This window comes from Amblyraja radiata, chromosome 5 (genome assembly GCF_010909765.2).
Source record: "Amblyraja radiata isolate CabotCenter1 chromosome 5, sAmbRad1.1.pri, whole genome shotgun sequence".
In the NCBI taxonomy this organism is placed as follows: Eukaryota; Metazoa; Chordata; class Chondrichthyes; order Rajiformes; family Rajidae; genus Amblyraja; species Amblyraja radiata.
The window spans coordinates 21,988,710-22,006,643 of record NC_045960.1 but is presented as its reverse complement, the minus strand read 5'-3'; the positions used below and the strand labels follow the sequence as shown (position 1 = coordinate 22,006,643).

The following is a 17,934-nucleotide window of genomic DNA, read 5'->3' as shown; positions in this document are numbered from 1 at the left end:
TTTGTCAAATCATACTACGTTTGCATGTTCTGTTGCGCTGCAGCAAGTAAGAATTTCATTGTTCTATCTGGGGCATATGACAATAAAACACTCTTGACTCGACTTGTCTGGATTAATTTCCATCTGCCACCACTCTGCTCAACTTTCCACTGTAATCTTATTCAACCTTCGTTTTCGTGTAATTTGCAAACTTAATAATCAGATCATATATCACAGATCATATATCAAACTTGCTTATCCAAGTCATTTATATACAAGTACAAATGCCCCATATAATGTAGGATGCCTCCCAGCTTCCTCCACTTCAAGGCAAACAGACTCGGCCTATTCATTCTCATTTCATAACTGATGTGCTCTATTTTGGGCAGCATCTCGTGAAACTACTACACCAGGGGTCTCCAAACTATGATCCGCGGGCCACATCCGGCCCGCCACGAGATTTTATCCGGACTGCAGCAAGCTCTGAGCTCCGGGCTCCCCGGGTCCTAAAGTCCGGCGACTCTGAGAATTTGTAGCATGTTTGCAGCATTTGCTCTCCACACAATAGGGTGATTTCAAGAAAGGTCACTGGAGCGTAAATCCCCACTCACGTGACCGAAATTTTTAACTGGGGGACAAGCGTCACTTCCGGTACATGTTAGTGGATGGGAAAACACGCACTTTCACACCCGTTAAAAACATCGAAAACGGCCAGGTTTTGAGCTGCAATTAACGGAGCCAGTCGGGGTGACCGTGAGGAACAGCTGCCTAAATTTACAGTCCAAAAAAAAGATAGAAACTAAGGTAAATACAAGAGCGAGCTGAAGGTGTAAAAAAGGCGGAAGTGCTAGCGGACTTTTTTCTTGGAGATTTAAAGATCCAAAATATCGGGAATTATCGCGTTTGCTCGCTGCATTTCATCAAAAGTGGCATTATTGACTTTATCTTTATTCATTTGTTATATGAAAAGTATTAAAAGTTAGAAACCCGTCAGTAAAATTGCAAATTCGCCCATGGTTCTCGGGTGGGTTTTAACATGCAAAATGAAAACGCTTCTGAAGCTACATTTACCATTTAAATAATCGTAAACTCTCAATGCGTTTGGAAATCAATTTTACTGAGATGCAAGTTTACGATTATTTAAATGGTAAATGTAGCTTCAGAAGCGTTTTCATTTTGCATGTTAAAACCCACCCGAGAACCATGGGCGAATTTGCAATTTTACTGACGGGTTTCTAACTTTTAATACTTTTCATATAACAAATGAATAAAGATAAAGTCAATAATGCCAATGTTGATGAAATGCAGCGAGCAAACGCGATAATTCCCGATATTTTGGATCTTTAAATCTCCAAGAAAAAAGTCCGCTAGCACTTCCGCCTTTTTTACACCTTCAGCTCCCTCTTGTATTTACCTTAGTTTCTATCTTTTTTTTGGACTGTAAATTTAGGCAGCTGTTCCTCACGGTCACCCCGACTGGCTCCGTTAATTGCAGCTCAAAACCTGGCCGTTTTCGATGTTTTTAACGGGTGTGAAAGTGCGTGTTTTCCCATCCACTAACATGTACCGGAAGTGACGCTTGTCCCCCAGTTAAAATTTTCGGTCACGTGAGTGGGGATTTACGCTCCAGTGACCTTTCGTGAAATCACCCTATAGATTCGCTTTCTACGGAACGGATCTTTGGAAGAATGGGTTTAAACCGAATTCTCGGGTCCAGGTGGGAGCTCGTTCAGGCTCTGTCTCTCTCCGGAGTCCTTGTAGAATACGTAGATTATTCCTTGTTACAGCCGCCGCCAGACCCTTCCCTCACCTCTCTCTCAGGTACATCATGTCTGTATTGGTGCTGCTTCCTGCTCTCGTTCACCACTTTAACGCTTCATCTCTCTCACTGCCAGTTTCCAACCAGCTCCCACTTCCCTCTGTTCGAGCCCCGACTCTTCCCTTCGGTTTCTCGCCGTCTCTATCTCCGATTCAGAGAAAACGCGAGTGACCAAAGTCCATTCCAAGCCCGCGGACGCCATCGGCTACCTTGTCTATACTCTACCTCTGTTTGCGCATCGGAACTGGAATATTTCCGTGACGCGTGCATTACGCGTGCATGACGCGTGGTGAGACGTGGTAGCGTAGGCAGTGACGCGCGGTATCGCACAGCGCCCCAGGATTTGGGGATTCTCTAAATCCTCGAGCGCCACCTGCGTGACGCGCAAATGTCGCCCAAGTGGGACAGACCCTTGAGACACTGCAGTGGAGACGGCGGCATTAAATAAGAATGCATGAAGCATTATCATCCAGTTAACTGACCTTACCTGGACAACAAATTTGAGAATAAGGTCTTCCCAATTTTAAAAATCAGGATGATGTAGTCTTACAGCACAATTCAAAAACATCACTGAATGGAAAACTGCCAGGAGTCATCTTTCATTACTTATTGTTCATATGAAAAGGTGTCTGTATTAAAATGAATTGAGATACCTTCAAAGACTCTCCCCAGGATGGCTTGAGACTGGGCCTCTCTGGATCCATGGTAACTGTATCCATTTTCTTTTGGAAGAGAACCAGGACACAATCAAGAATCCTCATTATCAGGTGAGGTGGTTTGGCTAATTTACGCACAGTGGCAATGTCATTTGGCTTGATAGTCTGTGAATAAATATATAATTTGATAATGTGAATCAAATAAATGTAAACAGTCTTACACTGCATCATTGCACATTTTCCTTGGAGCATAGGGAACTGAGGGGTAACTTTATTAATGTGTACAAGATCATGAAGGGCATGGATAAAGTGAACACTCGCTGGTCTTCTCCCCTAGGATGGAGTATTCAAATTAGAGGGCATAGACTTTAGGTGAGAGAAGAGAGATATAAGAGGGGGCAACCTTTTCACTCAGAAAGGTAGTCCAAATCGGGAATGAGCTGCCAGAGGAAGCTACAAATGTCCATACAATTATGACTTTAAAAAGACATTTGGACAGATAAATAGATAAGGATTTAGAGGGTTATGGCCAAATGGGACGCAGGCAAATGGGACTATATGCTAACCTGATTGGCATGGACAAGGTGGACCAAATAGCTTGTTTCTGTGCTGTATAGCTATATAACTCCATGACTATGCACAGTAGTCCAGTTCAAATCTAAATTAAACTATTTTATCTTAAAGGTATCAGAAATAAATATTTTAACACAAAGAGAAGCGTTTTGGCTTATGGTGGGTTTTCTCAGGGTTTAGTCTGTAGGGACATGAATCCTGACCTTCAAGGATTTTAAACATTTGAGTGATCTTTGTCAGTGACATTGCATAACACAATGGGTTTGAAATTTGGAAGAATTTAAGCAAGAAAACAGGGTCTGTATTTTTCTTCCATTGCCAATCTCCAGTGTATTGTGTAAACATTTTTAATCAAAGAGTAAAACAGAAAATATTGCACATAACAGTACTAGACAAATACTAACAATACAAGACAAATAAAACTATTTCAATTTAAAGACTAAAATCTAATGGAGATTGGACTTTGTCCTTTTCCTTTTCATTTGTCACAAATTATTATGTTGGGGTCCATTAAGAAGAGGCCGATCTGTGTAGGGAGTCTTCCCCGGAGTTAGGTTGTGACCACACAGTGGCGTTGTGTGCGGCACGGTGGTCTTGGATGTGTCCTAATGGCTCAGTTCATACGTGATAGGTGTAGAATTAGGCCATTCGGCCGATCAAGTCTACTCCGCCATTCAATCATGGGAGATCTATCTTTTCCTCTCAACGCCATTTCTCCCCATACCCATACTAATCAAGAATCTATCCATCTCTGCCTTAAAAATATCCACTGACATGGCCTCCACAGCCTTCTATGGCAATGAATTCCACTGATTTACTACCCTCTGACTAAAGAAATTCTTCCTCATTGCCTTCCTAAAGGAACACATTTTAATTCTGAGGCTATGACCTCTGGTCCTAGACTAGTCCAAACATTCTCTCCATATCCACTTTATTACAGCTTTTCACCATTTGGTATGTTTCAATGACATCTCCCCTCATCTTTTTAAACTTCAGTGAGTACAGGCCCAGTGGCGTCAAACACTCATCATATGTTAACCCACTCATTCCTGGGATAATTCTCGTAAACCTCCTCTGGACCCTCTCCAGCGCCAGCACATCCTTCCTCAGATACAGGGCCCAAAATTGCTCACAATACTTCAAATGCGTCTGACCAGCGTCTTAAAGAACCTCAGCATTACATCCCTGTTCTAGTCCTTTCAAAATAACTGGTTGCATTGCGTTTGCCTTCCTTACTACCGATTCGACTTGCAATTTAACTCTTGGGGAAACCTGCACCAGCACTCCCAAGTCCCTTTACCAATTTCCAATTTCTGGATTCTCTCCCCATTTAGAAAATAGTCTACTTCTTTACTCCTACTACCAAAATGCATGTCTCCACACTTTATTCAAATGCCACTTATCTGCCCACTCTCCCAACCTGTCAATGTCCTTCTGCAGAGTCCCTGTTTTCTCTACACTATCTGCCCATCCACCTATCTTCATATCATCTGCAAAACTTGGCCAAAAAGCCTTCAATCACCTCATCCAAATCATGAATATGCAACGTGACGAGTAGTGGCCCCAGCACCAACAGCTGCGGAACTCCACTCACTGGCAGCCACCCAGAAAAGCCCCCCTTTATTCCCACTCTTTGCCTTCTGCCACCCATGCTAGTATCTTCCCTTTGATACCATGGGCTCTCATCTTCTTTAGAAGCCTCACGTGCGGCACCTTATCAAAGGCTTTCTTAAAATCTACATGAACACCATCCACTCCTTTGTCTGTCCTGCTATTTATTTCCACAAAGAATTCCAACAGTTTCGTCAGGCAAGATCTCCCCTTCACAAAACCAGTCTTCTTCAAATCTCTGACAGGGGACACAGCTAACGGGGAAGGTGCCCCACTTTGTCTCCCTCTGCTTTATTTTGTCTGCGTTATTCCCTCTGCTTTCAACTTTTGTTATTCATATTTCCGGACTATAGTTAAATAATTACTTTTATTTCAAATTACTCTGGGTTGGCATTGAAATATCAAGGCAGAGTAAGAGCATCATGGAAAAAAATATTTCTGATGAGACAGAAATTGCTATGTATTCATAAATACTTGCATGTGTGACATCTTCTTAACATTACCCATGGGCATTTGCTTTATTTCTATTTGTAACCAAAGGTTTTTAAGAGGATTTCTGTTATCGCTCAAAATTTGAGCTTAGTTTAGTTCACAGTCCACAAATCAGTTCATAGAAATACATACTCACATTCAGAGCTGCTTCTGCAGCTTCTAGTGCTGGCTTTGCAGCTAGTAATTTTTCCTCAGCAAAGATTTTTTCCACTGCTATTTCATCCACAATCTTCTGGGCTTTATCTTTCACTACCTGGACTTCATTTTTAACGCTTTCTGCTGCCTGCGCACTCACAGTCACCTCTCCCAACACCTGCAGAATATCGCAAAGGTATGATAATTCAGTTAATGACATTTTGAAATATGGATACAAGAACAAGAGTACGCTATTAGATAGGGTAAGCTATTAGATAGGGTATTAGATAGGATACCCTTCAGCCTATCCAATGAGAGATTTTGGCATTATTTTCTCAATGTGTTTGATTATCACCTGTCAAAGTTTAAAAATTTACAATTAACCTACTGTTACTAATTGTTACTAGCAGAAAGAAACTTCCCAACATTTCTTCTATGCTTTGCTAAGGAAGTGCTTACTAATCACATTTCCAAAAGGCCTGTGTTCTGGGAGTTCAGGCAGTCAGCATATTTTGTAATAATCGGGAGAGACACAAATTTGCTTACTTACTAGTTTATTTGAGGGATTTATGCAGTTATGCAGATATAATGTCTCAGGACAATGTAAGAATCGCAACTCATGTGGTGATTGATATATATTCTAAGCAGACTTACCAATATCTTCTTATTCCAAGGTTACATATCACAGAGAAGCATTTTCTTTGATCAATCTACAAATATGTAGGTATTGTACTTCTTGAGATGAGACTTCTGCCTCAGACAGTATCGGATACTAAGAAAACTTTCTTTTCAACTAATGAGTCCATACTCATTTTTTACTCAACAGGTTTGTTATTATAACCATTTGTCCTCTTGTAATCATCCTTGTATGCAAACATATTATACCTTTCTGATTTTCTGCAGAAAATAACTGCTTTTGGAGGCCCCTTTACGCCTTTACATCACACAGATTGTTAGGCGCTCCCCCCCCCTGGTGAATGCTATGTACTTACCTTTCTCTGTTTCTCTCCCGAGTACAGGCCTCGTGGCTGTGAGTCTGCAATCAAGGGGTTAAAAGGCTCCTGTACCCGATTGGCCAAGCTGCGTCAGGTGACGGGTGACTCATCTGAAGCTTAAATACCAGAATCTCCCAGGATTCTCTCTCTTCTTCGCAGACCCTGACTTGTGAGCATCCTGCTGGTGTGAGCTGAGGAAGGCCTGGCCACATGGCATAGAACTTTGTGTACTTTCACCATTACTTGTAACAAATATTGAATTGGGACGGATAAGGGCTGACCTTAGTGTTTTCGTGTATTTTGTTTCAGGGTTATATCTCTTTAGGCAGGTTTTAGAGTCTCTGGTTCGACGGTCCATTACGTGGCTGGCTGGAGCACTGTTTAATTGTTTGTTAGTCCATCCATATCCCTGACTGGGTTGTTTAAATCAGGTTTGGGTTTTGTGTTCCATTGAATAATTAAAAGATTTTTGAACTTGAACCTGGTTTTTGAATTATGTTACGTGGCTCTGAAGTACCTGCATTCGGGAGTCGTAACACAGATTTTCCATACACTTTCCATTTAGCAACAATGGGTCATCTTTAACAGACTATTCTAGAAATGGGCTGAAAACCCTAACTCAATTACAAAAAGTAGATCTGACGTTTCATGGGACAGAGACATTTGTTCTATCACAATAAGTTTTAATAGCTGTGTCAATGACCCATGCATCATAAAAATATAATCCGCTACCTGGATCAAATTTATTAGCCCATGCCTTCTAGTCTAATACTCTTTTCAATCAGTAGAATATTTTCACTTTGTTTATCCTATCAGCGCCTCTAAAACCTCTTAAAATCAGATTTCATTTTGGTAAATCCATCCTTCCTAATCTGTGGTATCCAGAACTGCTCACGACACTTCACATGTATTTTATCAGGACTTTCCATAACGGTAGGAAAGCTGAAAAGCACACACCGTCAGATTCCAAAACACCTTCTTCCAGCGTGGTTATTAGACTGTTGAATGGACCTCTCTCATATGCTAAGATGTTTTCCTGATCTTCCTCTCTACCTTGTTCTGGCCCTTGTACTTTTTTAAAATCTACACTTTATGTGTCCGTAACATTATATTCTGCACTGTTTATTTTCTCTTTTTGCAAAACCTGTTGTACTTGTGTACATGACCTGTCTGATTAGTAAGCAAAATTAAACTTTCCACTGTATCTTGATACACATGATGGTAATGTCAATACCAAAACCAATATCAATGATTTTTACACCTTCCTGCGAGTGAGCCCATGGAAAAGAACTGGTCCAGATGGAGTCCCTGACCATGTCCAAAGAACCTGCGCAGACATTTGTGCACGAGGATACCCAAGTCCTTTAGAACATCAACATTTCCCAATTCAGCATTATTTAAAATAGTCCTGTGCTTTTCTATTTTGTTCACTTAAGAGAATAACCTAAAATTCTTCCACATTACAATCCATCTGCCATGTTCTTGCCCACTCAATTAATTTGTTTGAATCCTCTTTGCATCCTATTCCCTTTCAGTTCATAGAGGTTGAGAAAATCTTGAGCCCTAGCACTGACTCCAGCTGAAATTGTGCAACCATGGGAACTGCTGCCTCACAGCTCCAGTGACCCGGGTACATTTTGACCTCTAGTTTTCTCCATGTGCTCTGGTGTTCTCAAACTTCCCAAAAATGTGTAGATTGGTTGCTTAATGGGTAATGAAAATTTCTGAGCGCTTAGTAGATTGGTAAAATCAAACTGTGGGGAAGGGGTGAAAATAGAGTCACAGATTAGGCCTGTCAGCCCATTGAATCCACACCAATAATCAACCACCATTTACACAAAACCTGTATTAATCCCACTTTTTGTTTTCCCCACATTCTCATCAACTCTCTCTAAATATATCACTCATCTCCACACTAGATCAATTTATAGTGGCCAAATAAGCTACCCACATTTCTTTGGGAGGAAATCGCAGTATTCTGAGGAAACCAACTTGGTCACAAGGGTGAACTCCATGAGGACAGCACTAGGGGTTAGGATTGAACCGGCCTCTGGTGCTGTGAGCAAAGACTCTACTAGCTGCACCACTGTGCTGCTCAAGGTTGATGGGAATATGGAAAATGCAGGAAAATAGGTTGGGTTATTATTACTGTAAAACAAGGTGCTTGATTTTCGATGTGGTTTCAGTAGGCTAAAGGATCCATTTCTGTGTAGTATCTTGCAGTCAAACAATTACTCTATGACATCTTGGGCATCAATGGACAAACTGCTGAACGGCTGAAACTAGCATATTTGAATAGAGTTATAGATTCATACAGACATAGAGCAAGGTAACAGGCCCGTTGACTCAATTTGCCCATGCCGAACAAGATACTCTTTGTACACTAGTCCTACGTACCTGCATTTGGCCTATATCTCTCTATAACTGTACTATCAATGTACCTGTCCAAAAGCCTTTCACATGTTGTTATAGTACCTGCCTCAATTACCTCCTCTGGCAGCCTGTTCCATATCACCCTCTGTGTGAAAAAGTAGTCCCGCAGGTTCCTATTAAATCTTTCCCCTCTCACATTAAACCTATGTCCTCTGGATTTTGATTCCCCTACTCTGGGTAAAAAACTGTTCATTTACCCTATTTCCTTCATGATCTTATGCACCTCTATATGATCACCCCTCATCCTCCCATGCTCCAAGGAATAAAGTCTTAGCCTGTCCAACCTCTCCCTATAGCTCAGACACTCAAATCCAAGTGCGTCTCACCAACGTCTTTACAACTATAACGTAACATCCCAACTTCTATACCATGTACTCTGACTGATGATAGTCATTGTACCAGAAGCCTTCTTGACCACCCTGTCTACCCTCAACACCGCTTTCAAGGAATTGTGCACTGCTCGATCCCTCTGCTCTACCACACCCCAGGGCAATGTCATTCACTGTGAAGGTCCTGTGCTGGTTTGATTTCCCAAAATTCAACACCACACATTTATCTGAATAGAAAATCTATACTATAGTGAATTGTATAAACAGATGTATTTGCTTTGGGATGGAACTGTTCAATGCCTCACTGTAAGCTTCAATCAAGGATTGTTTTGAAATTTTTGAAAAATTGTTGAATAAAATTCATACCAGAACAGTGACTTAACCGTTTGACTACTTTCACGCATGAAACCATGGACATTGCTGCTCATACAACATGGAACAGTACAACTCTGGAACAGGTCCTTCGGCCCTTGATGTCTGTATCGAGCAAGATACCAATTTCATTGTGGCGCAGCGGTAGAGTTGCTGCCTTACAGCGAATGCAGCGCTGGATCCCGACTACGGGTGCTGTCTTTACGGAGTTTGTACGTTCTTCCCGTGACCTGTGTAAGGTTTTCTCTGAGATCTTCGGTTTCCTCCCACCTTCCAGACGTACAGGTTTGCAGGTTAATTGGCTTGGTAAATGTAAAAATTGTCCCTAGTGGGTGTAGGATAGTGTTAATATGTGGGGATCGCTGGTCGGCGCGGACCCAGTGGGTCGAATGGCCTGTTTCCGCGCTGTATCTCTAAACTAAACTATATTCTACCTGCCTGCAAATGATCCATATCCCCCTATTCCCGTCATATTCAGGCGCCTGTCAAAATACCTCTTAAATGTCATAATTGCATTTGCTTCCACAATCTCCCCCGGCAATGTGTTCAAGGGCATTAGCACTTTCTTTGTTAAAAAAAACCTTACCTTAATAATACCCTTTAAACTTTTCCCCTGATGTATAATTCAAAACATACATTTTTTTTTAACTTCAGGATCCAACAACTTTTTTCCATTAAGTTTATCTGACTTACCTGCCAATGACTGAGTTACAGATTATTTTAAAATGTGAATTTGGCACACACCTTATCAGCATTATGAGATGCCACTGCCAGCTCCTTTTCTTTCCCTGCTAGTTGCTTAGCAAGAAGAGCCACTGATTCAGTTGCTTCTAGAAGCTTTGAGAGACCTGTAGTAATGCAAAAATTAAAGCATTTGCTTTTGCTGGAAATGTAAAGTAAAAACCAAAACTAGTGAAAACACTCAGCAGTTCAGGCAGCATCTGTGAAAGAGAAAATAAACTTCTGATTTAAGAACTTTCATCTGGCTGATGAATTTCTGAGCTGAAATGTTAACCGTCTGTCTTTCGATATATGCTGCCTGACCCGCTGAATGGTTTCAGCAATAATGTGTCTACAGAATCATATAACACAGAATCAAGCCCAACAGCCCAACTCACCATGCTGACCAAGATACCCCATCTAAGCTAGTCCCATTTATCCTCACCTTACCTACATCACTTTAAACCTTTCCTATCCATGTACCTGTCCAAATGTATTTTAAATGTTATTATTGTATCTATCTCAATTATTTCAACTGGCAGCTCGTCCCAGATATCCACCAGGCTCCGTGTGAAAAAGTTGCCCCTCAGATCCTCTTTAAATTTGTCCCCTCTCACCTTAAACTAATGTTCTCTAGTTCTTGATTCCACTACCCTGGGGAAAAGACTCTGCATTCACCCTATCTATTCCCCACATGATTTTATACACCTTTGTAAGATCATCCCCTCAACCTCCTGTGGTCCAAGGAATAAACTCCGAGCTTGTCCAACCTCTCCCTTTTGCACGAGTCCTGAGTCATCAAATAAAATCAAGGATAGGATTGACAGCTATTTGAACTAGAATGCATTTTTGGATAGGTTTGTAGTATCAGGCTAGAAAATTGAATGTGGTATCCATTTCACTATTCAGATAGTCATCGCATCTTTATGGTTAGGAGAAGAAGAGGGATATGGCTGCAGACTTGCAAAGACTTGCACAACAAATAAAGGTGGGAGCGTGAACATAAAGTTCTTCTGCAGCTTTATTGGAGGTTTTGGGAGTGAAGAGGAATAATGGGAACTGTTCCCTGACCTTAGTTTTCCTGGAGCAGAAAACCTAGGCATGAGCAATGCACAAATGTGAGCATTTATTTAGAGAGGACTATAATATAAAATAATATAAAAGACAGGGATTTATAAGGATGGAAAATGGCGGCACACACAGTTGCAGCGGCTCGATGTCCTCCCGGTCAGTGCTTCGTGTTTTTTGTGTATGTGTGCGTGTTGTTTTTACTGTGTACTTACTGTCGGGCGAACAACGTCTACGGCCGGCAGGATCTTCTTAGGATTGGAGCCGGTCGCGAACGGGGGGTTACCGCCGAGTTTGTCCGCTCATACAAGATCCCGGCGGACATAGCGAGGAGCCCCGACTCTCCGTGGATCACCATCCCCGTGGGGAGGAGGCGAAGACGGCGCAGAGAGAGAAGGCAAAAGCGAGGCGGCAGGGGCGGCGCGCTGGCCAGGCTACGGAGGCAGCCACTGAAACTACCGCTTCCCAGCCTGGTTCTCACGAACGCCAGATCCCTCGCTAACAAGATGGATGAACTGAGGCTACAGACTGCAGCTAACAACGCCGTGAAGGACAGCTGTATCCTGTTGATCACGGAGACCTGGCTTCATTCTTTCATTCCGGACTCTGCTATCGAGCTAGCAGGCTACACAGCACAGCGTCATGACAGGACAAGAGACTCTGGTAAGAGCAGAGGTGGAGGGCTCTGTGTGTACGTGAACAACACCTGGTGTACAAACACAGTGATTGTGGACAGTCACTGCTCCCCGAACCTGGAGTATGTGACTGTTAAATGCAGGCCCATTTATCTCCCTAGAGAGTTTACTGTTGTCATGATAACTGCTGTGTACATACCACCGGATGCTAATGCTAACTCGGCTATCGGACATTTGTATGGTAGCACTAGCAGTCAACAGAGCATATATCCTGACGGTGTTCACATCATAGCAGGGGACTTTAATCACGTGGACTTGAAGAAAATGCTCCCCAAATTCTACCAGCATGTTAAATGTGCTACAAGAGGAGCTAACACACTGGACAAGGTCTACTCCAACATCAAGCTGGGCTACAGGGCTAGACCACTACCACACCTGGGTCAGTCGGACCATATGTCCCCGTTTTTAATTCCTGCATATGCCCCCCTCAGGAAAACCGCTCCTACCATCACAAAGACCATCACAACCTGGCCTGATGGTGCATCTCAGCAGCTGCAGGACTGCTTCGACAGGACCAACTGGGATGTGTTTGAACACCGGGACCTGGAGGTGTTCACAGACAGTGTACTGTGTTACATTAAAAACTGCATGGACACGGTCACAGTGGACAAACGCATCCGGGTCTACCCCAACCAGAAGCCCTGGATGACCCGGGAGGTCCAGCAGCTGTTAAAAGAGAGGAACACCGCTTTTAGGTCTGGCGATAGGGCTTTATACAGCACGGCCCGAGCTAACCTGAAGAGAGGCATCAGAGAGGCCAAATCAGACTACAGGAGGAAGATAGAGGACCACCTGGACAGTAACAACAGCAGGCAGGTGTGGCAGGGGACCCCTGGTGAGACAAGGGGTCTCACCAACTACAAGACCAACCTTGGAGCTGCTGAAGGTGACGCCTCGTTGGCAGAGGAGCTGAACCTCTTCTTTGCTCGCTTTGAAGTGGAGCCACCCGAGACAGCCACATCACACCACATGGTCCACAGCAGCCTAACCCTCAAGATAGAGGAGCATGAGGTGAGGCGCACGCTGCGGGCCATCAATCCAAGGAAGGCTACTGGACCCGACGGCGTCTCTGGACGCGTGCTGAAGGACTGCGCAGACCAGCTGGCTGGAGTCTGTACGAGGATTTTCAACCAGTCTCTGGCCCAGTCCACTGTTCCACCCTGTCTGAAGTCCGCAACCATAGTCCCCTTGCCCAAAAACCCCACATTTCCAGCCTCAACGACTACCGGCCAGTCGCACTCACACCAGTGGTGATAAAGTGTTTTGAAAAACTGGTCCGGGGTCATATCACATCACTCCTGCCCCGAAGCTTTGACCCCCACCAGTTTGCGTACAGAGCGAATAGATCTACAGAGGACGCTGTAGCCACAGCTCTCCATGCTGCACTGTCCCACCTGGAGCAGCGGGGGAGCTACGTGCGGATGCTCTTTGTGGACTACAGCTCTGCTTTTAATACCATCCTTCCCCACAAACTGGTGGACAAACTGGGGGACTTGGGACTTCCACACTCCACCTGCATGTGGATAAATAGCTTCCTGTCGGGTCGCAGCCAGAGAGTCAGAGTGGGCCATCACACATCCACGGCCCTCAGCCTCAGTACCGGCTCTCCACAGGGCTGCGTGCTGAGCCCCCTGCTCTACACCATCTACACACATGACTGCACCCCCGCCCACCACAGCAACACCATTGTCAAATTTGCGGATGACACTACGGGGTGGGACTCATCTCCGGGGGGGACGAGCACGCCTACCGGGATGAGGTGGAGCAGCTGACAGTGTGGTGTGGAGAAAATAATCTGCTCCTCAACACCTTAAAGACAAAGGAAATAATAATAGACTTCAGGAAGAATAAAACGGACATGGTACCATTAATTATCAGAGGGGACTGTGTGGAGGGGGTGGCGGATTTCCGCTTCCTGGGAATCCATATTGAGGAGGACCTGACGTGGAGCGTGAACACCTCTGCGCTGCTGAAAAAGGTCCAGCAGAGACTGCACTTCCTGAGGGTGCTCAGGAAGAATAACATCACTCAGAGACTGCTGCTGCCTTTTATCGGTGCTCCATTGAGAGCATCCTAACATACTGTGTATGCGTATGGTACACCAGCTGCACAGCGGCTCAGAGGAAAGCGCTCCAGAGGGCCATTGACAACGCCCAGAGGATTGTCGGCTGCCCTCTCCTTACCTTGGAGGACTTACACAGTTCCCGCTGCATCAAAAAATCCCAGAGTATTATAAAGGACATTTCCCACCCCGGACACCCCGTTTGAACTGTTGCCGTCAGGCAGACGGTACAGATCTACAAGGACAAGGACAAACAGACTTAAAAACAGTTTTTACCCCACTGCTATAAAGGCACTAAATGTAGCCGCCAAGGAACGCAGGGGCGATACATACTAAGGGACTGTGGTACACTGTGAAATCGACAGAAGGATGTAGGGTTGGGTGTTTATGCGTGCTATTTTCATGATATTTATTTTAGTTTATCTTTTTTAAATATTTTACCTTGTATGTATCGTTAGCTTTTACAAATGTTTGAATGGTGCACTGACTGGCTGACATTTTTAAATTTTGTTGTACATGGTTCATGTTATAATGACAATAAAAGGGATAGTATCAAAGTGAAGGATGATGCGTACAAATTAGCCAGAAAAAGCAGCATACCGGAGGACTGGGAGAAATTCAGAGACCAGCAGAGGAGGACAAAGGGCTTAATTAGGAAAGGAAAAATAGATTATGAAAGAAAACTGGCAGGGAACATAAAAACTGACTGCAAAAGTTTTTATAGATATGTGAAAAGAAAGAGATTAGTTAAAACAAATGTAGGTCCCTTGCAGTCAGAAACAGGTGAGTTGATCATGGGGAACAAGGATATGGCGGACCAATTGAATAACTACTTTGGTTCCGTCTTCACTAAGGAAGACATAAATAATCTGCCGGAAATAGCAGGGGACCGCGGGTCAAAGGAGTTGGAGGAATTGAGTGAAATCCAGGTTAGCCGGGAAGTGGTGTTGGGTAAATTGAATGGATTAAAGGCCGATAAATCCCCAGGGCCAGATAGGCTGCATCCCAGAGTACTTAAGGAAGTAGCTCCAGAAATAGTGGATGCATTAGTAATAATCTTTCAAAACTCTTTAGATTCTGGAGTAGTTCCTGAGGATTAGGCGGGTAGCAAACGTAACCCCACTTTTTAAGAAGGGAGGGAGAGAGAAAACGGGGAATTACAGACCAGTTAGTCTAACATCGGTAGTGGGGAAACTGCTAGAGTCAGTTATTAAAGATGGGATAGCAGCACATTTGGAAAGTGGTGAAATCATTGGACAAAGTCAGCATGGATTTACAAAAGGTAAATCATGTCTGACGAATCTTATAGAATTTTTCGAGGATGTAACTAGTAGCGTGGATAGGGGAGAACCAGTGGATGTGGTGTATCTGGACTTCCAGAAGGCTTTCGACAAGGTCCCACATAAGAGATTAGTATACAAACTTAAAGCACACGGCATTGGGGGTTCAGTATTGATGTGGATAGAGAACTGGCTGGCAAACAGGAAGCAAAGAGTAGGAGTAAACGGGTCCTTTTCACAATGGCAGGCAGTGACTAGTGGGGTACCGCAAGGCTCAGTGCTGGGACCCCAGCTATTTACAATATATATTAATGATCTGGATGAGGGAATTGAAGGCAATATCTCCAAGTTTGCGGATGACACTAAGCTGGGGGCAGTGTTAGCTGTGAGGAGGATGCTAGGAGACTGCAAGGTGACTTGGATAGGCTGGGTGAGTGCGCAAATGTTTGGCAGATGCAGTATAATGTGGATAAATGTGAGGTTATCCATTTTGGTGGCAAAAACAGGAAAGCAGACTATTATCTAAATGGTGGCCGACTAGGAAAAGGGGAGATGCAGCGAGACCTGGGTGTCATGGTACACCAGTCATTGAAAGTGGGCATGCAGGTGCAGCAGGCAGTGAAGAAAGCGAATGGTATGTTAGCTTTCATAGCAAAAGGATTTGAGTATAGGAGCAGGGAGGTTCTACTGCAGTTGTACAGGGTCTTGGTGAGACCACACCTGGAGTAATGCGTACAGTTTTGGTCTCCAAATCTGAGGAAGGACATTATTGCCATAGAGGGAGTGCAGAGAAGGTTCACCAGACTGATTCCTGGGATGTCAGGACTGTCTTATGAAGAAAGACTAGATAGACTTGGTTTATACTCTCTAGAATTTAGGAGATTGAGAGGGGATCTTATAGAAACTTACAAAATTCTTAAGGGGTTGAACAGGCTAGATGCAGGAAGATTGCTCCCGATGTTGGGGAAGTCCAGGACAAGGGGTCACAGCTTAAGGATAAGGGGGAAATCCTTTAAAACCGAGATGAGAAGAACTTTTTTCACACAGAGAGTGGTGAATCTCTGGAACTCTCTGCCACAGAGGGTAGTCGAGGCCAGTTCATTGGCTATATTTAAGAGGGAGTTAGATGTGGCCCTTGTGGCTAAGGGAATCAGAGGGTATGGAGAGAAGGCAGGTACGGGACACTGAGTTGGATGATCAGCCATGATCATATTGAATGGCGGTGCAGGCTCGAAGGGCCGAATAGAAACATAGAAACATAGAAATTAGGTGCAGGAGTAGGCCATTTGGCCCTTCGAGCCTGCACCGCTATGCGCCTGAATGGCCTACTCCTGCACCTAATTTCTATGTTTCTATGTTAATAAAGAAACTATTCTATTCTAAGGTACTGGTCAGACAGCAACTGGAGTATTGTGAGCCTATGGCTCACAATAAAAGGATGTATCTTTAACAAGAAGATGAGGAGCAATTTCTTCAGTTAGAGGGGGATGAATCTGTGGAATTAATTGAGTCATTGGGTATTTTAAGGTGCAGATTGACAGACTCTTGATTCATAAGGGTCTCTGGGGTTATGGGGAGAAGGCAGGAGAATGGGGTTGAGAGAGAAAGATATATCAGTCATGGCGGAGTAGATTTGATGGGCTGAATGGCCTAATTCTGCTCCTATAATTTGTGAGCTTATCACTTAAAGCCCTGTCCCACTGTACAAGTTCATTCAAGAGCTCTCCCGAGTTAAAAAAAAAAATCAAACTCGTCGAAGCACGTAGAATGTACATAGCGGGTACGTCAGAGCTCGGGGACGTCTCTTAGCGGCTCGTAACACTAACGGCAGGTACTCGGGAAATGTGGTAAGCTCGGGAAGACTCGTGAAGATTTTTCAACATGTTGAAAAATGTCAGGAGAGCCCCGAGTACATACATTATCGTAAATCTCCGAGTTCGAAACAGGGCAAACTCGTACAGTAGGGCAGGCCTTTTATGCTGGAAAAAAAAAAACAATTTAATTGCAGATGTTAAGAAAAGAAGTCTGTCTCAGCAATTACAACAAAATGCTGTATAGTTATTGCCTCTAATTATAAACTGGCAACATTTATAAAATTCCCTTTTTTCATTACCTGCACCAGGCACGTGCCGTGAGTAATTACTCAGGGTAAGCAGTCAGTCAGATTTTAAAAAAATCTTAAACTGTGCATGCGCAGATTGTTCTCCTCTCCGTAAAAATAAAGAATAAAAATAAAGAAAGTAACAATTCAATTTGCCCAAGGCTTCCAAATCTCCTTCATTTTGAAATACTGAATGGGTGGGGGGGTGGAGGGCGACGGCAGGTGGAGAGATGGTGGGAAAAACGGGAGCTCACCGGGACAAGTTGGATCAGTTGTGATCTTATTGAATGACAATACTAGTTCAAGGGACCAATTGGGGGGAGAGTTCCTTTCACAGCATGTGGTGAATCTGGCCAGGGGTAAAGTTGCGGGGAGGGCAGGAGAGTTGAGAAAGAGGGGGTCGGGGATTATGCCAGCAACTTACTCACTTATCGCTGCCGTGGCGCTCCGGGCGCGGAGCCACAGCATTTTGGCTGGGCAGGGAAGCAGCTTGGGTGGCTGCGAGCGGCCACCGGACCTCAGCGCCTTCTGCCAGCTCGCTCACCTCTGGCAGTGCTCTCCGTATGAACAGAGAGGGGACCAGCTCAAAAGTAAAGATCATAGAGCTGAGTGGG

General features: G+C 44.0%; 1 protein-coding gene across 1 annotated transcript in view; it reads right to left on the bottom strand.

The window, feature by feature from the left end:
• Positions 1-17,934, bottom strand: part of LOC116973727 (dynein heavy chain 8, axonemal-like) — a 622,328-nt gene that overhangs the window by 110,388 nt on the left and 494,006 nt on the right. Inside the window, 3 exon segments of the mRNA XM_033022036.1 lie at positions 2,452-2,619; positions 5,267-5,443; positions 10,139-10,242. Of these exon segments, the coding sequence (XP_032877927.1) occupies positions 2,452-2,619; positions 5,267-5,443; positions 10,139-10,242 (449 nt within the window).